Source organism: Ovis aries, chromosome 13, assembly GCF_016772045.2.
Source record: "Ovis aries strain OAR_USU_Benz2616 breed Rambouillet chromosome 13, ARS-UI_Ramb_v3.0, whole genome shotgun sequence".
NCBI lineage: Eukaryota > Metazoa > Chordata > Mammalia > Artiodactyla > Bovidae > Ovis > Ovis aries.
The window spans coordinates 79,423,304-79,448,116 of NC_056066.1; the positions used below are offsets into that span (position 1 = coordinate 79,423,304).

The window sequence follows — 24,813 nt, forward strand, 5'->3', positions numbered from 1 at the left end:
CTCCCAATGTAAGCAAAAGAACTTGCAGGTTGAGTTCTAAGATATGAGACCTGGCTGGTCACTGAGCGTAGGTTGTGGGGCCGGGGACCTTACATATGATTCAGTTACCCCAAATTTTAAGGCAAATCCATTTCAAAATCAAAACCTCAATATGGAAAGTGGAGTGTGGCCTTACTCTGGCATTCCTACCAGAAGGCAGGCTTTCTGAAAAGATGCTACGTTGTAGATAACTCATCCACAAAAGGGCGGGGTGGGGCAGTGCGGGGAGGGAGGGAGGAAGGGAAAAACCCCAGGATCGGGTGTCTTTCTCTGCTAAAGCTTCAGATGAAAACCGATCCGGGTGTGCGTGACCCTCCAAAAATCTGCCAGCCCCCAAAGTACTTAAGTTACCCCTCCGACCACAGCCACATGGAGAATGAAATTAAATCCCACGGAAAGATTTGACTTTTTTTTTTAACATTATGCAATGTTTGGATGAAGAAAGGGAAGGGGGGACTATTAGAAGAAAAAGAAAAAAAAAAAAACACCTCATCTTTTTCCCAGAGTTTAGCAAAGCTATTTCTAGCTTTTAACGATATATCTCACCATCACTTCATGGGTAGTTTTGAGAGGCGAGAAGGCGGGACCGTTCTGTTATGTAACCCATTTAAAGTAGGAAATTAGCAAGTCCTGAATGAATTCTGTTACTGTGCTCCGACTTGTGGAAAGTCTGGAGCGACTACAGTTCTATTTTGAGGTGAGCAAATCCATCATTTACAGATCAGCTCACAAATACCGCAGGGTTTCATGTCACCCTGAAAAGTTTCATAACAAAAACAGCTAAAGTACTTGGGGTGATGGAACATTTCGTCTCTAAACCTTATTAGCCCGAAGAGCAGCGAGGAGGGCAAGGCTTCTCAGTTGCCAATTATTCAAAAATGCAAATATCCGAGATCAAATAAATATTCATCTCACCCTGCTCCCATCTTGCTGTTTTTTGTTTTTTTTTTTTCAAGCTAAGTCCAGCAAAACAGTCCGGTCAACAACATAAAAAGAAATGTCTGTTTTTAACGGAGCCGTTGGCCATGACATAAAATTCTGAAGCTATGAAAGCAGCATCTTTAAACAGAACAGTCGGGTATGGAGGGCCCGGCAGGCTGGTGAAAACAGGAAATAGAAAGGTCTTTTGATCCTCAGGTGCCCCCTAGCGGCGCGGCGGGAGCAGTGCCTGCACGGTCGTGGAATTTCACAGCAGGCAAATGTGGTCTGAAGCCTTTACATCGACCGCATGCGGTTAGGAAAAGTACCGTCCCTCTGCCCTGGAGCGCATGCGTCCCACATGGGCCCAGGGAGCCGCTGGTGACGCGGGCACAGCTAATGTAAAATCCCATCTCTAATCCGTAAACCGAGAACGGCCCTTTCAGCTGACAGCCAGCGAGAGGACACCAGCAGCCTGCACTGCGAAGAGCTGCTAATTAAAACATTCGGCCCGCTGGATGCTAACTGGCTTCTTGAGACAAGGAGTTTTACTGCTGGGCTCCTCTGGAAATGAAGGCTCCTACAAAGGGCAAAACTGACGCGTGCAGGTTGCGGGTGGGTTTCTCAGCCGCTTCGGATGCTGGGTTGGGTGATCCTCTGTGGTGGGTGGGCTTGTCCGGTGACATGTAGGGTGACCTGCGGCATCCCTGCACGGTCCTCCCTGGATCCCAGCAGAGCACACCCCACAAGCTGTGACAACCAAAAATGACTTCAGACATTGCCCGTGTCCCCTGCAGGACAACATCGCCCCTGGTGACGAACATGCTGAATGAAACACAATGCCCCCTGCATTCTACACAATAGCTTCAAAACCTCTTTTCCCTAAAACTTCAGTGACTTATTTCATGGGATCCTGAATCCTCGATCACTTAACAAAAGGTTGGTGTTTAGTTGCTCAGCTGTGTCTGATTCTTTGTGACTCCACGGACCGTATGCAGCCCGCCAGGCTACTCTTGTCTACGGGATTTTCGGGGCAAGAATACTGGAATGAGTTGCCATTTTCTCCTCTGGGGGAATCTTCCTGACTCAGGGATTGAACCCGTGTCTTCGGCATTGGCAGGCGGATTCTTTACCACTGAGCCATCAGGGAAGCCCCCAATAAAACATACTCAAAGCAATCAAAGACTGTGGGTATAAATAAAATATGAATCATAAAATAAATGTTTGCCTTTTTTAATAGAGATCATTTTTTGAAGTTCTAACATGTCTGGAATAGGCAACAGTACAGAATAATAAATAATGCATGGATTTGTGGGGTTTTTTGCTGAAATTGAAACAGTTCTTCACCCAGAGAAAAAGCTCTTTACTTTTTATGTACCACAAGACACACACAAAATAGGAGCATTATCATAAAAAGTTCTCATTCTGACACCAGAATTTCATGTTTCTGCACAAATTAAAATGATCCCCGAAGGCATAAAGTACACAAGCTTTATTGGGCAACAGCAACGGGCCACGCTGGCAGACAAAACAGAACCGTTCAGAATCACGCAGGATCACGTGTGTGTCATCACGGCATCAAGAATTTAAATCATCTGGGAGTTCCTGCTAAATTCAAGTTCTGTACCAGAGCTTCTCTCTAATCAAAAAAACGCTGTCCTGGTGAATATTTGCCGAGAGGATTACAGACAGTCTACTAATGAGGAAGTCAAGGAGCCCTAGAGGAATTCACAGACAGACCCATCGCAACAAAGTAATAAATGAGCCACAGTTGTTTTTTTTTTTTTGCAAATACCATGCCCCCTCCCCAGCTGCCCCCCAACAAATACAATATTCACTGACATTGCCCAGCAACACCAACAGACAGTGCCCCCAGCCACACTGTGACAGAGAAGACCAGATTCCCTGGAGCAAGGCGCTGGCTGGAGAAGAGACTGCAAATCCCCAAGTACTGCCACACTGCTCAGGTGCTTCCAGGTTTTGTACAAAAGCATAACATACACTCATTTTTCTAAGATAGAATGGACATAATTCATGGAACTATTTCCTAAGAAGTATATATAAACGACAAAAAAAAAAAAAGTGCTTTATGTTAAAAGGTGAGAGAAATAAAGTCTTGCCTTTGCAAAGCTCCTTGCATATTTCTTAATGAAAAAGAAAACCATGACTGACAGGATTTTAACACAGTGAAAACCAAGTACGTCTTTGAAACTCTTGAGGTGCCATCATGCGCTCACACACACACACATTCCACACACAAAAAAAAGGTCAAAGATAAAAATGGCTGATGGGTGTTGGCCTTAAAAAGGATGGAGCAGAAGAACATTTAGGTCCCATTTGCAATGTTGGCGGAGGTTTAAAATGCTGCCCCATAAACGCGCAAGAGCGTTGCATCCCCACCCTAGCAAAGACGAAACAAAGCATGAGAGCAAAGGTCTGGAGAAAGAAAAACAGGCATGATCGTGTCAATTCCCAGTGAGCACAAAAGCTCAAAATACATTCAAAAGTACTGTCAGTATAGTCTAAATTTTCAGCAGAAGCCATACGGGGAAAAGGGTAAGCAGACGCTGGTATTTAACATCACTGCTACAAAAAAGGGTTTCGCTAGGAAAGTCAGTCTGGGATCTGGATACAATGAAGTGGGAGGAATCTCAGCTCTTGGCCCCCCAGCTCCAGGCAGCTGTGAACAGATGGACCGGCTCCAAAGTCTAGCTGCTCCCCGGGGTGCCCTTCTTCACTTCGGGGAAATGTCCTTTGCCCCAAGCAGCCCGAGTCAGTGTGGCCAGCCTCACCAGGCTCCACTGGCAACACACACGAGCACACACAGGCTCTCAAAACGGCATCAAGACAGGCGGAGACAGGAAGTCACTCGAGCTAGAGAAGCTCGTCCGGTCACTGCCCTAGAGAAAGGGAGGAGGGAACAGGCGGGAAAAGACACACCAATCGGACGGCTCAGCTGCCTCCATGCACCCCGTCACCAAAAAGACAAGAACCACCATCAATTACAAAAGAAAGACCTAGTATTGTTGACGGGCAGGAGGACGTGTCATTCTTGTTTTTAAACTTGGAAGGAAAGTATTTAAATAGCACTGTGCCTGTGTGCTGGGGGGGGAGGGGGTCTCTGGCTTCCAATCAAACTGGCTGTGGGAGCCTTGGGGCCACTGAGTTCCAAGGTGAGGGGACCTCCAAGCTGTCAGCGATGCGTCCTCAATTCCTTCCCAGGCGGTGAACAGAGTCTCATGCTCAAGGTTTATGACTCAGGAGCTTCCTCTAAAATGGGGGGTTTTGCTTGTGTCCTTGTCTTCTGCCCGCAGAGAGGCTAAGCCGGGAAGCGCCCGTGCGCGCTGGCTCTATAGGATTACGCCTGCTGTGTGCAGGTCAGGATCCAGTACCATCAGCTGACTCGTGGCTCCCACCCTGTGGGTCTCCAGCATGTGAGAAGCAGATGTGTGTTTTCCTAGACACTCGGCACTTCTGCGGGCGGTGGGAACAGGCTACCTGCCGGCGGGGTGGCTCTCTGAGGTGGCCACGGTCTCGTCTCCACTAGCACGTTGGATCCTCAGCTCTTGGCTGCCTCCACCGGGGTGTGGTCGAGAGACTGAGCGAGCGGGTTTGTGCACAGCACGAGGGAGCACGTGTGACTTCCGGGCACGGCTTCTTCCACTCCCCTGCGACCCTTTCTCCCTCTCAGATGCCAGTAAGGAGTTTAGCCAACTCAAGCACCACAATCAAAGTTGGGAAGTAAAGAAAAATCCAAAGAGACCATCTTCATTCCCCATCTCCGCTGTTAATCTAAACATTTCCTACTGAGGGTTCCAGGAGACCTTCCTGTGGAAGCCATCACCTGTCTGTGAATAAGGTCAAGGTCAGGGCTTGAGAAAGGGGAGAAGGACCTTCAGACTCCCAGGTCGACAGGGCTGACCTCCAGGCAGACAGACAGGTGCAAGAGCACTGAGTACACCTTCCTCCCGCCCCACCTCTGAGACCACATAAAATCACCCAGCAAAGACGCCAGACTGGCTCATTCTTCCTCAGAGTTTTGGAGCAAGATCTTCTTCCTAAATAACCATTCATTTAATGCAACATTTATTTCCTGTGGGGCAGAAATGGCTGGGACAGAATGGGAAAAAATCTCGCAAAACTGCAGAATCTTGAAAACAAAAATAGAAGTGATGTCATAGTCAGTTTAGCAACGCCTGCAACTTACTGTCATTCTATAAAGTTTTAAGAGGGCAACGGAAATACATCAGTGTATCAAGCGGTCCGAAGGCAAGGACCTGGTGTCCCCAGCAATCCAAAAGCGGGCTTACCCGTGGGGGAGGTGGCCATAACTTACACCTCTGAAGCACAAGAAGAACCAGGCCAAAGAGCTGCAGGGAATGCAGTCAGAAAAAATTAATCACAAATCTAAGATCTCAAGCATGATCAGCTCTTGCAGATCCGCCAACCTAACCCTTCTGGCACACACATGTGGCTTCTGGAGGGAGAGACTCAAAAACCCAAGAAAGCTTTGCCGGGCCACGGCCAGCGCTTGCAAAGTCTCTTGTTCCTCTGAAACAAGAAGCCATGGCTTTATAAGAAACAGTCGCACAGGGCCCCACCCGAGTTGGGGAGAGGAATCTCCACTCATGGCCGCCTTTGAGCAAGCTTCCCTTGAAATCCGGAGGCAGTGCAAGCAAGCCCAGACCGCAAAGCTGCAGTCCAGGCCTCCCCCCGCCCCAAGCTCCTCACTCAGAGCTGCCACTGATGACCCACAACACGCTAAAACATGGCCCCCTCTGTCACTGCGTCCTCAGCAATTCCTCCGAACCGGAAACAGACTCCTGTGGACGTCAAGACCCCCATCCTTGACCTTTCCACCTCGGACTCGGAGGGTCTGAGCCACACGTGTGACGTGGTCTAAAGAATTAGCTGAGTGTCTTGTCACGCTGTTGGCACGTGGAGGGGCCACCCAGTGGCACGTTTCCCGCTGAAAAAGAAAAAAGTCCCAGGGTGTCCTCAGATAGCCACTGGGTTTGTAATTATTACCAGGTCCAAACGAAGCAAGATAACACCTTTGAAATTCTTTTACGAGGTGGTAGGTGACGTTAACGTGAACGCTGGGGCTGTAGACGCTGAGCTGGGGGAAGGATAACGTGCCTCTCTCACCCCCTTCTCATGGCTTTTTTGTAATTCCAGGAATCCAGCGCCGTTTCGACAAGCCAGGCTGCCTTAGAAAGGATATTTAGCGTTTCAAAACTAAGATTACCGTCTGCTTAACTTTTTTAACCAAACAGCACCATCTTTTCCCCAAAACCAACACCAGGAGCTCTCTCTTTCTCTGAAACCAGTTTTTTAAAGGGCAGAAAGATGTAAAAAGTGCACACACGTTGGGATGGTTTAAAACAACGAGGAACCCTCTATGGTTTTCAACTGGACAGAAACTTTTAGCACAGGACAATGAAATTCAAGTCGTAAGGAAGCCTGCACGGCGACGCACGCGCCAACCTCTGGGCTGGGCCACGGGGTTTCAGAGTCACGTTCAGTCCTCCGTGAACTGCCAGGGGCTCAGACAGGCCCGCGGGGGCCCTCGGGCGCCTGCCTCCCGCGTGTGCCAGGCCGGGGCTCTGCGGAAGCCCAGAGCCTCAGCGGTGGGCCTGCACAGTCCCCGGGCGGTGGTCAACAGGAAGCAGCTTGGACTCTGCCCGCCAGGCGTGTGCGCAGCCCGGGGTCCCCTCCCGCGCTCGGCCTAGGACGTGAGCTTCGAGTAGCTGGGAGGCGAGAACCGTCGTCGCAGGTACTTGAGGACGTAGAGGGGCAGACAGCTGACCAGGGTGATGACGGACACTTTCCACAGGAAGGACAGCGTGGCGATGAAGTACACGTCTGCGGGGAGACAGAGCACAGCGGTGGGCGGGGGCCGGGGGGGGGGGCGCCCGGCCGGCGGCCTGACAGCTGCGCTCCCCTCCTCCCTGACCTGCTTCTGCAGCTTCCGGATCTTCCGTGAAATGCTACTTTCAACAACTGGGAAAAGAAAACTATGGCATGGGGTGGGAGGGGGGCCCTTCCAGGTGTTTTTGATTTGGAATCTGACAGCTGGAGGTTTTTCTTTCTAAACCTGGCAGAAAGGGAGGCTCGAATACACGGTTCTACTTCCGAGCAGCTTTTTGCCTTCATCTTGGCGACAGTCACAGAAGCCGGAGCCAGGTCTGAGGGCAGAACAAGGCGGTGGAGGTCCCTGGTCAGGACGAGCATGACCTTGGGCGGGGCAGGGGTAGGGGGGCGCTGGCGTGAGATCCCCTCCTGGCTCCAGGACAGTCGTCCCTGCGGTTAGGTGGTTTTTTTCGAGAGGAGCGACAGCTAGCGAGTACCAGCAGAACTGGGGGCATCTCCCCTGCCTCTTGAGCAGAAGCTGGGGAAATGCAGGGGCACTGAGTAACTACCTACTAAGTGCCACGCCGAAGGCCCCACCCATGGGCTGCTTGCCCAGTCCTAGGGCAGGTCCACGTCTAAAGCGCTGACTGAAGCTCCTGGGGGCAGGCTCGTCTGGCAAGCCTCTGTGACTCCCCGGAGTCAAGCTGCTGAAATGCACGTGTAGGTGCTCACAAAACCCATTCAGGGAGGCTTTTCAAGCAAGTGTAAAGCTGTTCTAAGACTTCATCTTCCGTGGGAATGCTGCTGTATCAAACTCTTAAGGAGCAGTTTGCTGATAAACAAGAGGCAGGATGGAAGATGCCTCTGCAATAAGGCAGAGCTTCTCAAGCCAACAGCCGTGTTACGTCCTGCTGACAATCCCTTACTCTCCAGCAAGCCTGACTTGGCTCACCAGCTCCGCAGCTCCACGGAGCCCAGCACGGTGACCAGCTCCCTGGAGAAAGCCCAACAGGTCCTCGAATTAAACAAATCCCCTTCTAAGCAAGCGGGCACGGGGCGTGGTTTAAAGACCACACTCAGCACTGAGATCACGCCCACCGGCCTCAGTTCCAGGAGGCCGACTATCAACAGTGCCTTGCTCCAAGGGACGCCAGTGAGACAAGGAGGGCTGCTGAGTGCAAAGGCCTGCTGGACACAGGGCCCAGCCCACGAGGGGCCCGCCTCCCTCCCAAGCTGAGGCCCCTGGGCCTGCTGGGCAGGCTGTGCGTGTGCCCCAGACGGGGGCGGGCAGGGCCCTTACCAATGAACTCGTGCAGGAACACGAGGGAGGCGATGTAGCAGGCCAGGCTGAGCAGCTCGGCCACCGTCATCAGCCAGTGCCAGCTCTGGATGGTCAGGGCCACCATGAGCAGCTCCGTGAGGATGAGCGACGTGAAGGAGATGGCCACGATGTGCACGAACTCCGACTCGAACAGCAGCAGCGCCCCGTACATGATGGTGCTCCCTGCGGGGGGTCCACGTGGGAGGGGTCCGCGTGGGGAGGGGGGTCCATGGCGGGGGGAGGTGTCCACGTGGGCGGGTCTGCGTGGGGGGGGGGTCCACGTGGGGAGGGGGTCCACGGGGGGAGTTTGCGTGGGGGTCCACGGGGGGGTCTGTGTGGGGGGGGTCCACATGGGGGGGTGCGCGTGGGGAGGGGGTCTGCGTGAGGAGGGGGTCCACGGGGGGGTCCACATGGAGGGGGTTCCACGTAGGGGGGTCCACGGGGGGGTCCGCGTGAGGAGGGGTCTGTGTGGGGAGGGGGTCCGCGGGCAGGGGTCCACATGGAGGGGGTTCCACGTGGGGAGGGGCCCGCAGCCCCGCTGCTGGGCGCTGATGCCCCCCATTCCCCCAGGACACAGCCTGCTCGCCCACACCTGACCTCGCTCCTCTGCATTTAGACATGAAAGGTACCATTTGGTCAAGGATGGTGATGAGAAGCCTTCAGGAGGTTTGAAAGACAGGCAGCAGATCCTAGTTCTCCTATGTTCTTTTTTTTCCCTTTTAAATTTTTTGGCCACGCTGGGCAGCATGTGGGGTCTTAGTTGCCCAACCAGGGATCACATGGAAGCATGAGTTTGAACTGCTGGACAGCCAGGAAGTCCCTAGCTCTGCTACACGCCTTCTGACTTATATACAATTGAGAGTTGATCTCCGGGAGGGAAAGGAAAAGATAGACAGGAAAGACAGGAGAAGAGGCAGAAGGAGGAGGTAACTATCTGGATTGGGGGGAACAAGAGACAGAGGTTTCTGTATTTTATTTGAAATGACAGACATGGCCAGCCACTGAAGAACACAGCAGGGGCTCTGAAGGGCTCTGAAGTGGTCCTGCTCACAGAGACACAGCAGGGAACAGTGACTAGCAAGGAGCTGCGGGGAGGAAGGGAAAGGCGCGCTTGCTGCTGGATGGATACACAGTTTCCGTTCTCAAAGCTGAGCAGGTTCTGGAGATACACTGAACGCTACTGAGCTGGGCACTTCAGAAGAGTTATGACGGTAAACGACATGTCCTGTCTCTTCTACCTCCACCCACCCCCGAAAAACATGCACAAAAGAAACAGGCAGCTAAGAGACACTCGAAAAATCCTGCGCCCGTGCTGAGAAGAGAAAGGGAGGTGGGGGAGAGTCTAGATAAGCACCTTTTCATCCAGAAGTGCAGGAACTGAATAGACAATGTCTCATGTTGATCACACACACTAGCTACGTGAGGTCACTGGTTACAAGCAGGGCCAGGAGACGGAAGCCCCGAAACTCAGGTGAGTCTATCACAACAGAGCTGGGGGTGGAGGGGGTGCAGCAAAGCGCCACTGCTTGTTGCTGTGAACTTTCACGTTGGCTTTGCTTTCTTCAACCAGACACACACACGTCACTCTGCTACACCTATCCGGAAGACCCCTTCAGACTGTTCTAGTGACAGGGTAGCCCCCCCCCCCAACAAATCCAACGGTCACTACACTTCTTACCTACACGTCACCTCATCAGGAAAAATCACTAAGCATGAATCCCTAACGGACAATACGTATTTGTGAACTATCCATGTGTACCTGTGCAGACAGACATAGAAAGCAGGCCCACTGTACAAATACATCAGCTACATCACAAAAAACACCAGTAAAGAGCAATTCTAAACAGAGTGAGAAAAAAAATATGCACAAAGAGGGCCTGAGATTCCCTGTCCACATTCTAGTAAATCAGCTTGCAAAGCCTCTAGTCTGAGGGACCCTCTCTGGAGCCCACCGAAGTAAATCCGTTGTTCAAAAACTAGAGCTGGACCTCAGAAAACGTATCAGGACATCCCAGAAAGCAAGCATTTGTTTGTTACAGTGACTCCAACACCCCAGCAAGCTCTGATTAGTATTAGTTACGTTTTTCTCTGGGCTTCCCTGGGGGTTCGGGCGGTAAAGAACCTGCGTGCAATGCAGGAGACTCAGGTTCGATCTCTGGGTGGGGAAGATCCCCAGGAGAAGGGAATGGCACCCCACTCCAGTATTCTTGCCTGGAAAATCCCATGGACAGAGGAGCCTGGTAGGCTGCAGTCCACGGCGTCACAAAGAGTGGGACACGACTGAGTGACTAGCACTTTCTCTGATTTTGCCTCAGTTCAGCTGGCAGCGCCACGTCACACGTGTGACTCTGGGCCCCACAACTGCGTCCTCAGGACTTGCAGAGGGGGCTTCCGGGGGCCCAATGCCACGCTCCTGACTGCTGTCTCAAGATTCTAGCTGTTTCTCTTCATGTTCTACAGACACAGCACAGGAAATGTGACCCTCAGGCCAAGGCCAGAGCACAAGACAGCCGGTGGTTTCGCCCATCCTTACCTTGATAGATGCTGATCAACACCCATATCAAGAACGTCTTGTAAGACAGCGGCCGTCCCTGAGCGAGAGAGGAGGAGACGGAGTGGGTCAGCAGGCAGGGCTTGGCCAGGGCGCCAGGCGCCTTCAGACGCCCCTGCGCCAGCCAGACAAGACAATCTGCCTGTTTTCATCGAAACAGTGGCTCACACACGTCCAAATACATTAGAGAAATGACTTTTTTTTTAAGAGAAGTGATTTTACATAAAAATAAAGCTGCTCCTTATTAAAAATTCCTTGAGGACAAAAAAATGCAATTACAAACACACAGGTTTTTCCGGACGGTACATAAGAGCATTTCCAGGGGCACAAGGAGCAGCTGCAGGACAGAACTACTGGGGCGAGTAAAAAGGTGTGAGGAGGTTGGTTTCCTATTGACCTATCAGTGTTACGGTTTAACAGTCTTTACGTGTGCACACAACAGTTTAAGAACAATGATAAGCCCCCACGCCTTCCTCTCAAAAGCAAGCAAGCCATCAGTTCAAGTGTGTTCACATCAGACTTGGAGTGTCCATGTGAAATACGTTACAAGAAGCAGAAAGGTGAGGTCTTTGAACAATTTGAGTAGAGTCTATACTATACCTTTTGCTGACAGGGTGAGAAAAGGTCTAAGAAATGTATCATAAAAATAAAGACGTGACCATAGCCACAAGAATAGCTTTGTGGGTTAAGGCAGAAAACATTTGCCTATATAAGGCAAACAGGCTGCATTAAATGCATGTTAATTTATAATTTAGATAAAGCAGCAGGGAAGGTGGGAAGAGGGGGTAACGGGGCTGGAGGAGGAAGCCGGCAGGCGCTCGGGGACCTTGAGCAGGTCTTTGTACAGCTCGGGGTACAGCATGGCCACTTCCGACTTGACGTCTTTGTCCAGAACCAGAGAAAACACGGGAAACATGGTGTAGATGGTGGAGTACCTGCGAGAAAGAAGACCCCTCAGCGGAGAGCCAGCCAGGCGCCCCCGCCGCTGGAGACCAGCTTCCACCGCTTCACTGAACAACCGTGCACGCAGCGCCTGGGGGACGCAGGGCCGGTGTGAAGCCCTGGAGGTGCGAGATGCAAGGCAGACAAAGCCGCCTGCCTTCAGGGAGCGCCCGTGCTGGGAGTCAAAAACCAAACCCAGCAAACCGTGCTGCGTGCCGCAGGTAGGGTGCCGAGGAGGGAAACACGAGGGCGGGGAGGGAACAAGACACAGGGTGAGATGGTGCGACTCCAGAGAAGGTGGACGGGAGATGAGACGGTTGAGGAAACGCCCACAAGAGGAGAGGGGCGGCCGTGTCGGTGTCCAGGGAGGAGCCTCCCAGGCGGACACAGCGGCAAGGGCAGAGGCCCCGAGGTGGAAGTGTGTCTGTCCTGTGAAAAGGGCAGCGAGGCAGCCCACGTGGCCGGAGCCGCACAGGCGGGGGGATGCGAGCAGATGAAACCCAAGGGGAGGGGGACCAGATCCCAGGGAGGCACGTGGAGCCTAAAGCCCTGGTTCTGTTCTGGCAGGTTCTGCCACGGTTCCAGGACCTGACAAAGGGCAGGCCGTTTTCCCAGTTAGAAGCAGGCAGAACCCCAGTGCCGGTTCTCAGGCTGAACGTCAGAAGACGTACTTTGTAAGACGGCCCTGGGGGCAGCGGGCCCCTCTGTGCCTCCTGTCTTGGTAACCAGCCACCCTACCAGCATCTATCCGGGGCAGGGGGAAACCAGACTCCACCTCCCTGGGTAACTCAGAGACCAGCACATCCTCTGCAAAGGTCAAAAGGAACGTCACAAATTCCAGGTCAGGAACAGGGGTGGATGTGACGGCAGCAACCGTCCAAGGGACAGCACAGGGCATGGCACAAGCTCTCCCAAGGGTACGTGCCCCCGGGAGCGAGGCTCTGGCTGCCTTAGAGACTCACCAGCAGGCGCTCGCTGCAGGCGGCCATGGCAACGAGGGTCCTTCCCAGATCCCCTCTCTCCGCTTTTCCTAAGACCCCTCAGGGACTTCAGCTTTGCCTGGTTGCCGATTATCTGATAACCTCAGGCTCTCGCAGGCCAGCACGGTTCAGTCATCAGGTACAGAGGGACCACAAAGAGACTGGACTCGACCTCTGCACTCTGGTTACGAGCTTACCAGTTCAAAATCATATTAACTCAAGAAGGCTCTAAGCCAGACTGCCAGACCAGCCTTGACTTGGGGACCGAGGCGTCTTTAACACAATGCTTCTTCCTTCTTCTGTGGTGGTTTAGGGGTGGTTCATTAAAAATTAATACTTTGTCTGGACTTTCTTACCCAATGATGAGGAATCCTTGATAGAGGGGGACGGAGGCAAAGTAAAACACGGAGGAAAACACAGCCTGTGCCAAGGAGAAAAAAGGACGTTACCAAAAACTGTAAGCAAAGCCCGTGTCTGTATTATCAACACAGCATCAACACTCACACAGCGCTTACTTTACACCTGCCTGTTACAGTGCTTTAAGTCTATTCGCTTATTTAATTCCTACAGCAACCCTACAAAGGAAGTGTTGCTATCATCGTACCCACTCTACAGATGAGGGGAGTGAGGCGCAGAGTTTCAGTGACTTGCCCAACATAGCAGAGCTTGTAAGGGACAGAGCCAGGAGTCACGTCAGAGGGCTTAGCTCCAGGGTCCACTCCCAGCTCCTCTGTAAGCATTTATTAACTTACACACAAGCCAGACCTGGGAATACCTTGCATCTGATCTCGGTGAGTCTCCATAACAACCCACGAGATCACATCCTAATACCGCCTACATCATAGAAGGGGAAAGTGAGCAGGTAAGTGGCCCTGCAGGATTCAAGCCCTGCTCTGTCCCCACAACCCACACACCCAGGGGCTCAAAATCACCTCCTCTCTGGGTGTACAACCGATAAACAAGCTGGCATATGCGTGGAAAGAGACACAGAAAAATATCCTCCACCCTACGGATATGTACCAGTTACCCTGGAGGGTGGGATCCAGAAGGCTTCCCTTCTCCTATTACACATTCTACTTTTCTTGGAAATTTCTACGACGAGCCCTAACCTACTACTTCTGCAATCAGACAAAAGCGATAGAGATATTTACCAGCCCCTGCTGCCTGATTTGGAAAATGTTAGCAGTGAAAAATTGACTGGGAGATGAAACCAGGCTTGACGCTCTGTTACTTCCTTCTCTGAACACCTACTGACCTCAACAGAAGCAGCGACTGCTAAGCTAATTAGTACAAAACCTACCGGAGGCCAGGGGCAGCTGTTGCCTGAAGGATTTTAAAACCTGAACACGGAAGAAAATCACTGTGGACAGTGACCGCAGCCATGACATTAAGAGACGCTTGCTCCTTAGAAGAAAAGCTATGACCAACCTAGACAGCATATTAAAAAGCAGAGACATCACTTTGCCAACAAAGGTCTGTCTAATCAAAGCTATGGTTTTTCCAGTGGTCATGTACAGATGTGAGAAGGGAAAGTGAAGTCGCTCAGTCGTGTCCGACTCTTCGTGACCCCATGGACTGCAGCCTACCAGGCTCCTCCGTCCATGGGATTTTCCAGGCAAGAGTACTGGAGTGGGGTGCCGTTGCCTTCTCCAACAGATGTGAGAACTGGACTATAAAGAAGGCTGAGCACCAAAGAATCGATGCTTTTGAATTGTGGTGCTGAAGAAGACTCTTGAGAGACCCTTGGACAGCAAGGAGATCCAACCAGTCCATCCTAAAGGAGATCAGCCCTGAATATTCACTGCAAGGACTGATGCTGACGTTGAAGCTCCAGTACTGATGCGAAGAGATGACTCACTGGAGAAGATCCTGATGCCGGGAAAGATTGAGGGCAGGAAGAGAAGGGGATGACAGAGGATGAGATGGCTGAGTGTCATCACTGACTCGATGGACATGAGTTTGAGCAAGCTCTAGGAGATAGTGAAGGATAAGGAAGCCTGGCGTGCTGCAGTCCATGAGGTCGCAAGAGTCAGACACGACTGAGCGGCCGAACAACAAATGGAAGGAAAGGCTGGGCCAGCCTAGTGGCTAGAAAGAGTGTGGAACCAGAGACCTGTCCCCCTCATCGCCTGTTGTGGGCCTTGGCTTCGTACAGAGCTCAGGACGCAGGTGGCGCCGAGGCCCACGGTCACGGGCAGCCTGGCCCTGCCCTGGTTGTGACTTCGGAACTGAAAGGTGAAAGCCCCCTTTCAGATGACTTTTCACACAGGCTGCTGCCCAGGAAGGAGGATTGTAAAAAGGTCAAGAATCCTGGTGTTCAGTTTTGCAAATCAGTCAGGAACCTCTTCCTCTAAATGGGCCAGACTGACGATAACACCTTCACCCTGGAAACAGCAGTGTGGAAAATAAACGTGCCGTATCTTCATCTATTTCAGAGGCCACTGTCAAGGCGCAACTCTAAGGGGACTCTCTCAGCCAGTTACTTTTGGCACAGTGGACAGGGTTAAGGGGTTTTTTACTGGGGATGAGGGAGTGGTTGGTTTGTTTTTTCCCTCGATAGCACAAAAAACAATTCCTCACGCTAAAATTGTTTTTTTCTGAATCCAGGTCTATAGTAACATACGGGCATTACAGAAGTAAATTCATCCAGGCCAGCTTTTGTGTGTTTGCCTGAGAATGAGTTGATTAATCTCCCAGTGATTAAAACCATGACATTATCCAGTCCAACTGATGAGCTTACATAACATAAAAGTACAGATGTGGTCTGATGAACCACGGCATCTGTTAGCATTTTAATCGTGTTGATGAAAATCACTTTAAAGCTCCTTCACTCATAAGTGCAATAGATATTGAAAACAGACCGCCCCCAGTCCACCCCCGCAGATGCACAGATGAGCCAGTGGAGGGGGAATCTTCCTGAAGGCAGGGTGTCTTTCGCATACGATTAAACAGCTTCCCCACACATTAAAACAACACCTTAACCTAGAATGGTCAAATTCAGAGAGTCATAAAGTGCACTGGTAGATTCCAGGGCTGGGAGGAGGAATGGGGAGTTGGCGTTTAATGGGCAGAGCTTCAGTTTAGAAAAGTGAGAGATTCAGAAGATGGACGATGGTGAGAATCGCACAGCCTTGCGAACGCTGTACGCAACGCCGCTGCAGTGCACACTTATGTGTGGGTTAAACGACGTTGTACATTATGTGACTTTTACCACAATAAAAAAGTAAAAGGATAAAACCTCACCTTAGCTTTATACATTAGCCTGTTTTGCTTTTATTTATGAGGTAAGGATGCCTTCAGCACTTGATGCCTTAATAAAACTCTCTGCTTCTCAAAGCAGCCCTCTCTGCGGGGCCAGGGCCAAGACCCTTGAACAGAGTGATGCCCCCTTGACAGGTGGAAAGACTGAAGCCCAGAGTGGTAACGTGATTTGCTCAAGGTCTCAGAGACACCCGGGGATACGGGTCCAAGATGAACCATTCATAAGTTCTCACCACTTAACTGGGGCTCTTTTTCACCTAAATGCCCAAGGAAGAAAATCAGCCAATAGATGTTCAACACCCAAAATGTTTTCTTTCCCTGCTTTGAGCCTCCTCCGTACCACGACTTCACTGCCACGGCCCAGTGATAGACTATGAAGGAGCTGGGGGGACAGAAGATGGGAAGATACCTCATACATTCTGGAATCCTTTGTGAAAAAGCAAGATGTTACTCTTTGGGTCTGACCCCTGGGTCAGGAAGATCCCCTGAAGGAAGAAATGGCAACCCAGTACAGTGTTCTAGCCTGGAGAATTCCAATGGACAGAGGAGCCCGATGGGCTACAGTCCATGGCGTCACAAAGAGTCAGACACGACTGCGCGATGAACACTTTCAACTCCCCGAGAGGACGGACAACTGGGCTGAGCACGCTGGACCCCCAGCCTGGCTGCGCTGGAGGCAGAGCTGAGGTGCACTGGGCTGTCCCACTCTCACTGAGCGCCCCCTTAGGTGGAGGCAACACATGCCCCCCAGAATGGAAGGCAGAGGGGAGACCTGGAGTAACAGGGCAGGCACCAGGGCCCCCTGCCTGGGTGGACTAAATCCCTGAAGGATACTGTGCCAATTCCTCGCCCTCACTGAGCCTCAGCTTCCCCATCTGTAGAATGGGCACAGACTACAGTGAAGACTGCAGGTGCCCCTGCTTTGTGAACACTTAACCTGCTGCCCAGGGTACCGGACGCTCTCAAAAAAGGCACACTGTCTGTCTGTGGCTGCTCTCTGTCGGTCCTTGATTCTGCATGCGGGAAACTGTGCTGGAATATTCATTTGGCATTTACCTCTGCGTCCTTCTCTCTGGCAAACTAAGGATGACAACTCACCCCGATACACGAACCCAAGTCACCTACACCACTGTCCATCTCGTGCCCCGGCCAGGCCCCACCGTTGAAGCTCTGCAGAGCAAGCCCAGCCTTGGCCCCCACACAGGAGGGCTCCAGGCAGGCGCTCCGAGCTCTTTTGGAGTTGCGGGGGGAGTGGTGCAGGAGAGGAGGGCTGGAACTGGCCCAGCGGGGTCACCGTTCCAAAGCTGCTTCTCAGGCACTCTCCATAGCAGCCCCCACGCGCCCACGTGCCCGCACACCCACCTGCATGGCGCTGATGCAGAGGCTCCTGTGGATGACGAACTGGCTGAGGGCGGCCGAGCGCTTGTAGCTGTTGCGACCGTGCACCATGAGCAGGCGGCCGAGGTGCCGGAACTGAGTGATGGAGAAGTCGGCGGCCAGTGAAGCCTGCTTGCCCTCCTGGGACCGGACGTCGACATCAGGCGCCATCAGGGGCACAGGAGGTCAAGGCAAACACATGTTTTTTTTTTTAATTGAAAAAGCAAGAGGCTGGTAAGGAGATCTTTGAAGAACTTCAATAAAGAAATTCTTTGGTTTCCAGCTATACACAGTTGGTGGTCTGAGTCTAAATCTGATTTTAAAAGAGGAATTTATTTAAATAAAAAACATTCTAAAGCACAGATAGTCATAATTGGGAGGTCAAACAGATCTAGTATTAAGCCTTGGGGGTTAGGCCCAACCCATAATGGGAGTCAGGAGCAAAGAATCATTCCAAGACAGGCAGTGAGCACTCAGCTCCCTTAAGAGTTAAGCGTATGGGGCAGGGGGGCAGGCGATGCTCCTGATGGTACTAAATTGAACATTCCCAAACACAGCTTTGCACATTCACAGAACTGAAAACAATTTAGAGTGCAGCCACATTATGGGATTCTTTAAAGGCACGTGACAGATGCTATCAATGGGACAGATGGACATCACGGCCTCCTGGTGGTGAACAGGAAGGCACAAACTCCTCTTATGCGCCCCTTACACCAAACACACAGGACCATAAGCAAGCCCACCCGTTCCACAGACGTCATGGGATTGTGCTCCAATTGCCTGAACGCCTCAAGAATCAACGTCCTGAAATACACCGCCTCTCCCACAAAACAGGCAGAGAGAAGGGTTCTCCATTAGAGGAGAGCACACAGGCGCGAAAGGCCCAAGTAAACGTGGTGTGTGAGCCTCCACTGCTGCCGGGATTTCTTTCTTAAACATTTTGGGACCCCTGGAGAAATGAGACCATGATGGTGATGCTATTTTGCTTATGTAGAAAAATGCCCTCTTTCTTAAGAGATCCACCCTGAAGCACTGAGGGTAACATATCTGCAACTTACTTTCAGCTGATTGAGAGAGAGAGGGAAGGAGAAGGAGAATGTGACAAACGCGAATAACTGGTAAATAATCAAAGCAAAGAGTAAACAGGTGCTCATTGTCCTAGCTCGACTTTTCTGAAGGAGTTACATCTTTCAAAATAGAAAGTTCGAGGAAATAAACAAAATGATGTATCTACATGTTCTGATGTGTAAAGAAATCTAAGGTACGGCAGATTTAGGCAAGTTTCACTTTTAAAAAACATAGTATAATGTTTTAAATGTTAAATTATACATGAGAATCATATACATGTGCGTAAGGTGTATGTATATAGGTGGTGGCTGTTTAGTCGCTAAGGCATGTCTGACTCTGTGACTCCGTGGACTGTAGCCCACCTAGCCCCTCTGTCCGTGGGATTTCCCACGCAAAAATACTGGAGTGGGTTGCCATTTCCTCCTCCAGAGGCTCTTCCTGACCCAGAGATCGAATCTGCATCTCCTGCTTGGCAGGCAGATTCTTTACCACTGAGCCACCTGGGAATCCCATGTATATATGTGTGTGTCCATATAAATTATATACATCCCCATAACAAGTAGTATACACATAGACAAAAATTCTAGGAGAATAATCACTGTTACTAGTTTGATGCAGCTGACTGAAAGAAAAAAATGCTCTTTACCCATTTCTACATTGTTGTGGTTTTCTTACTGTGAGCACTTGTCACTTTTATACTCCAAAAAACAAAGGAAGCAGACTATAACTTTTAACAGAAGAGAAAATGTTCTCCTACTATACAGCATCGTGTAAAGAATTCCATCTATTAACCTCAACTGTGCTTTTTACAACCTGCATTAAAGGAATCATACAGATTTCAGACCTAACATCTTCTTCAAGGATCATTTAGCTCTGCAACTTCAAGCAACTGTCAACTGGATGAGAACCAGAAAACCAAGGGAAGAAGGTGGAAAGGAAAAAAACTTTTTTGGAAAATCCAGATGCATGAATGTATAGAGATGTATAAAGAAATATATATGACAAAATGCATATATGTCTATATATGACATATATGTCTATATGCATTTTGTCTATATATGATAGAGAGCATCTCTGGCCCTCCTTCAAGGCCTCCTCACTCTCACTCCACACTCAGAGCTAACAACTGTGGGCTCAACTTTGTGGCCTATGGTCATCTCAAGTCACAAAGGACAGAGGGCAGGGCAAACGATTAGTGGAAGGCACACAGTTGACAGGGAAGGAAAAAGAAAGATGACTGTAACACACAGCCTCTAAAAATCTGCAGCTGCCACAGCATTTTAGGGAGGAGCAAACCATGCTCCATTCTTCCATAATCCCTGAGAGACGACCCACAGTGTGAAACTAACGCTTTTACTAACAACACTCCCAGGGAAGCATTTGGAGTACATTTGCTGCACCCCAAGAATGCAGCAAGACACTAAAAAAGATTAGGTCTGGGCAAGCAAAGACTCAGCGTTTGTCTGTAAGATACCCGGACACCGATCTCTGACTTCCCGGTAGTAACACTAGGTAATTACCAGACGTGGTTCCTTATGCTCTGTAATTCTAATCGACAATTTCCAGAAGCACCGAAGCTGCATCTCGGAGGGAAAGGGAAACCCCAGCTGGTGGAGCAGAGCGGCTCCCCTGTGACATCCTCATGACCACCACCTAATGCCCTAATGCTGACCCTGGGGCAGAAATCAGCGCACACGCCCCGATCCGTGCTCACCTTTCCCTCCACGCCCACGCCGCAGTCCGACTCCTGGATCATGCTGACGTCATTGCCGCCGTCGCCTGCGGGGCGCACAGACCAGACAGGAAGGTCAGCAAGGACGGAGAGGCGAGAAACAGGACCGCGCTTTTCCCGGTCACTTTCCAGACTCGCCCACTGCTGCCTCCCGTCGCAGGCTAAGTTTCTGTTCTGTTCTGTCCACTCAGTCTCTCCAACAGCCTGCGGAATCAGCTTCTTTTACAGGCAGAGGAGCTGAGAGTCAGAGGGACAGGGCAACTGGTCGAGGGGCCTGGCTGACTCACTGAGCAAGGGGGCTGTGTCCACGCCGCGTGGGGGTCTACAGCCCCTCGGGGCCTGCCTCCGAGGGGTGGGGGTCCCATCATCATCACCATCAGCGATGACAGGTGCTGCCCGGCTTACTGCAACGGCTGCAGGCACCTCGTAAAGGCTACGGCCCTTCCGAATCCGCCCAGGCACCTCTCCAGGGAACCGCGGGTCCTCTCCCATTCTACCAATAAGGAGACTGGCTCCCGACGGGGAAACCAAGACCCCCGCGGATCCCCAGCTAGGGAAAGCCTGCAGACTGGAGCCAGACCCCTCTCCACAGGTAGTCTTCTTCACCCCCGGGGCTTTGCTGCGCTGGTGTCACTAGTCAACAAGGCACAAACCGAGGAGAAACGTCCTTCTGGACGCTTTCTCAGAGCAAAGTACTTGAAAATAATGGCGACAGAAACAGGGCCAAAGACGGGAAGGGGTATCAATGTCACGGCCTGGGTCAAGGGGCCTGGGAACCTGCAGCGCGCGGCTGTGGGGCCCCGCCCCCGAAGGTCACCCAGCGCAGGCGCGGCGGGCCCGTCCCCCAAAGGTCACCAGGCGTCCCCTGGAGGGTCACGGGCAGCCGTGGGGCCCCGCCCCTGAAGGTCACCCGGGGCAGGCGCAGCGGGCCTGTCCCCCGCAGGTGAGCGGGCGCGGCCGCGGGCCTACCTACTGCGCAGGTCAGCCTCCCGGTGCGCTCCTGGAGCAGACGCACGATCTGCGCCTTCTGCGTGGGTGCGCAGCGGCAGCAGACCACGGCCGGGCACTGGCAGGCCAGCTCCATGAATTCGTACTCGTAGTACTTGAGGCACACCTGGCGGCAACGGGGGAGAGGGGCTGGGTCGGCCACGGTCCCCCTCCGCCACCACGGCAGCTCCCGGGGGTCCCGGCGCCCACCTCCAGGGAGTCTCCGGAGATGACCAGCGCGCAGTCGTGCTTCCTGCGGAAGGCGTTCAGCTCCAGGTGCGCCTCGCCGCGGTTGGTCACCTGGAAGGGAAGACGGTGAAGGAGGCCTCGCGCTCTGAGCCACTGGGAACAGGTGGCGACTTCCTGGGGCTCCCTGTGAGGGCCAGGCCCCTGGCCTAGAACCCCACCCTCCCCTGCCACCGACCCCCGAGCCAGAGCAGACCCTGTTTGCTGTGACTGTGGGCATCAGGGAGGTCTGCACACCAACCATCCCCTTGCCTTTCCCCCAGGAAAGCTGGGAGCCACATAATCAAGGGAAGATCAAAAAGCCAGTGTCCTTTCATTCTGCGCCCAGCACTGTGCTAAGCACTATTCCTGTACTTTCACCCCTTTATTTCTCACAAGGGCTCTTCCAGGCTCTATTGTATGAGCAAGGACACGGACGCAGGCGCGATGTGTTAGCTTGGCTAAAGGAGCACAGGCTGTCCGTTTCAGAGCCGGCGGCTGGCTTTTCTGTAAAGAATCAGGTGTTAAGCATGATACGCTCTGTGGACCACAGTCTGCCACAGCTACCCCTCCGCCGCTACACTGCCAAAGCAGCCACAGACAATCCTAAACAGATGGGCAGATCTTGCATTTAAATAAAACTTTATTAAAAAACAAAACAAAACACAGGTGACCAGCACACAGCCATAGTCTGCCAGAATCCTAGAGCATACAGCGTGTTCTCATTACGTCCAACAGTTATGTTCTGTGAAGCCGCTGCGAACACTCAGTGATTACTGAACCACTGCTGCTGGCGGAGATACAGGGCTAGGCTCCTGAGCCTCTCATCACTATATTTTTGTGCATCGGTCATTACAGAACCTTGATTTCTACGTGTCTCTGTTTAAAGACATCTTTGAAAATATATACTGCTGAAATAAGTCAGAGAAAGACAAATACTGCATGCTGTCACTAATACGTGGAATCTGAAAAATGAAACGAGTGACTATAAAGAGACAGATACAGAGAACACGCTGACTGTGACTAGGGAAGAGGAGGGGCAAGACGGGGTAAAGGATTAAAAGATACAAACAACTGTGTATAACATAAATAAGCTACAGACTCTATTGTATAACACGGGGAATCTAGCCAATGTTTTATAATTATAAATGCAGTGCGTGCTAAGGTGCTTCAGTCATGTCCAACTCTTTGCGACCCCATGGGTTTTAGCCTGCCAGGCTCCTCTGTCCATGGGATTCTCCAGGCAAGAATACTGGAGTGGGGTGCCATTTCCTTCTCTGTATACCATTAAAAAAACTGTAAGCCAATATGTTGCACATGTGAAACATATAACGTTGTATATCAACTATACCTCAAAAAGTTTTTTTAGTAATATACATAGGTATAGTTGACTCGTTAACACTAGACTCGTGGCCAACAGGACCGTAACTCACACCTGAAGGACGCTCATCTCTGGGAGATGCGTCACAGCCTTCTTGCACTCAGGGACATGGTCAGTACTCAGCTCTGTGCTGGGGACCATTTTAAACCGTGAGATTGCGAACAAAAACCCCACAAAAATGCAAAAAAAACAGGTGGCACTGAATACACTGAAAGGACCCCTGCATCCACCTGAGGGCTGGTACAAGACGGCAGAGCGTCGCCTGGCTCCGCCTCAGCTGGGAACCTGCTCGGCAGGTGACGCCACTCTGCACGTGTCCATATACGACTCTTAAGGCAACTCGAGTATGAATTTTTGGGTGACAAATAAATTGTAATGAGTGGGCAGATCTGCAAATACTGAATCCATGAATAATGAGGGTCTGCCATATCTGCCCTGCCTCTGTGTGATGCTGGTTGGGCTATTCCAGAAACCGCTAGATTTTTTAAAGCTTCAACGTGCTATGGACCAAAGGCAGGGGTGGTGGTGCGGGGAGACCCCTAGAACATCTAGAGAACCCCCAGCTGTTTGGTTCGGTGGCTCTGGTGGCAGACACTCAGGACCACCATATTCAGCCCTGGAGGAGATCCAGTGGCTCTCGCCTCACGCCTCAGTAAAGCTAGTCACAGTCCTCAGCTTCGGGCCCTGGAGTGGCTCCTCTTGCCTGTACTGTTTGGCCAAGGGCTTGCCACCAGGGCAGGGAATTCTCCTTTGCCACCCACCACGCCTCCTTCTAAAGGCCCCCTCAACGGTTTCCTTCAGGAAGGTAGACAGGCCAGTACCTGTGATCTTGAATTTATTTCCTACCCAAGGACTTGGCTTCGAAGGGTTCAGAGAAACCCTAGACTCACGTGCATAGTTTCACGTGTACGAGCTTATCTGCATCCCGTCTTCTCCAAGGGACCATGGCCCCAGCAGGTCAAGAGCATGAGTTAATGCGAGGTGGTCACCAGGAGCCCCTGCACCACGTCCGGAAGGAATCCTTCAGCCTCACCTGGGCCATTCAGTAAGTCCACCCAAGCCAGTGCCCTGAGCTCCCCCTACCCTAGGTGGTTAACGTCCTCCCCCTCTCCCTAAAGGGCCCCACGTGAGATTATGAGGTTACAGGGCAAACAGAGCATCCCACCCTCGCCACGAGGCCCTGAAGCGAGAATGCTTTACCAGCCGAAAAATGTGGATGTCCTGGTTCCTGGTCACCAGATGTGCGTTCTTCGCTGTGCATGTAGCCGTCTCCAGCTTGTCTCCCGTCAGCATCCAAACCTGAAATGACCGCAGGGAAGACGTCCCCTCGGTGAGCCTTCAGGCCGGCCTGTCGCCTGTGTCAGCTGGGTTTCCAAACACATCACGCTGAACTGATAAGCTCCAACTACCTCTAGGCTTACAGTGTCCCCCAAGCACTGCAGGGAAAGCCCTGGTTCAAGGGCTTCAAGACCCTGTGTGCCTGCTGCTGGAGGAGCAGAAGCTGGCACAGCACTTTCGGGAAACGGCCCAACGTGCCTTGGCAGACACGAGAAGCCCAGCCGCTGCCCTCCTAACCCCCCTTCTGGGAATGTTTCTGAAAGCAGTAAATAATCTCAACGAAGGGGGAGGCTGTATGGATGGGGGATTGCTTCCATGTCCTACAAGAAACTGATTCGTCACGTTGCTGCTGCTGCTGCTAAGTCGCTTCAGTCGTGTCCGACTCTGTGCGACCTCACAGACGGCAGCCCACCAGGCTCCCTCGTCCCTGGGATTCTCCAGGCAAGAACACTGGAGTGGGTTGCCATTTCCTTCTCCAGTGCATGAAAGTGAAAAGTGAAGTGAAGTCGCTCAGTCGTGTCCAACCCTCAGCGATCCCATGGACTGCAGCCTTCCAGGCTCCTCCATCCATGGGATTTTCCAGGCAAGAGGACTGGAGTGGGGCGCCATCGCCTTCTCCGATTTGTCACGTTACATGGGACCTTTCCACACAGTCAGATTCCCCTGTGTGATCTCAGGGGGCTTGAACGTGAAAGTGTTTATCGACTCTCTGCGACCTCATCGAGTGTAGTCCCCCAGGCTCCTCTGTCCATGGGATTCTCCAGGCCAGAATACTGGAGTGGGCTGCCATTCCCTTCTGCAGGGGACCTTCCCCATCCAGGGACCAAACCTGAGTCTCCT

The 24,813-nt window shown here is 51.9% G+C and overlaps 1 protein-coding gene across 4 annotated transcripts in view; it reads right to left on the reverse strand.

The window, feature by feature from the left end:
- Positions 1-2,174: 2,174 nt before the first annotated feature.
- The window catches only part of ATP9A (ATPase phospholipid transporting 9A (putative)), a 128,452-nt gene continuing 105,813 nt past the window's right edge, over positions 2,175-24,813 (reverse strand). For all 4 annotated transcript variants that reach the window (XM_027977334.2, XM_027977333.2, XM_042230283.2 and 1 more), the window contains exons 19-28: positions 23,836-23,934; positions 21,240-21,329; positions 21,012-21,156; positions 20,025-20,089; positions 17,228-17,383; positions 12,961-13,025; positions 11,509-11,617; positions 10,665-10,722; positions 8,111-8,314; positions 2,175-6,822 (exon numbers count right to left, since the gene is read on the reverse strand). In XM_027977334.2, coding sequence (XP_027833135.1) covers positions 6,686-6,822; positions 8,111-8,314; positions 10,665-10,722; positions 11,509-11,617; positions 12,961-13,025; positions 17,228-17,383; positions 20,025-20,089; positions 21,012-21,156; positions 21,240-21,329; positions 23,836-23,934 — 1,128 coding nt within the window. In that variant the 3' untranslated portion in view covers positions 2,175-6,685. The remainder of the gene's footprint in view (positions 6,823-8,110; positions 8,315-10,664; positions 10,723-11,508; positions 11,618-12,960; positions 13,026-17,227; positions 17,384-20,024; positions 20,090-21,011; positions 21,157-21,239; positions 21,330-23,835; positions 23,935-24,813) is intronic.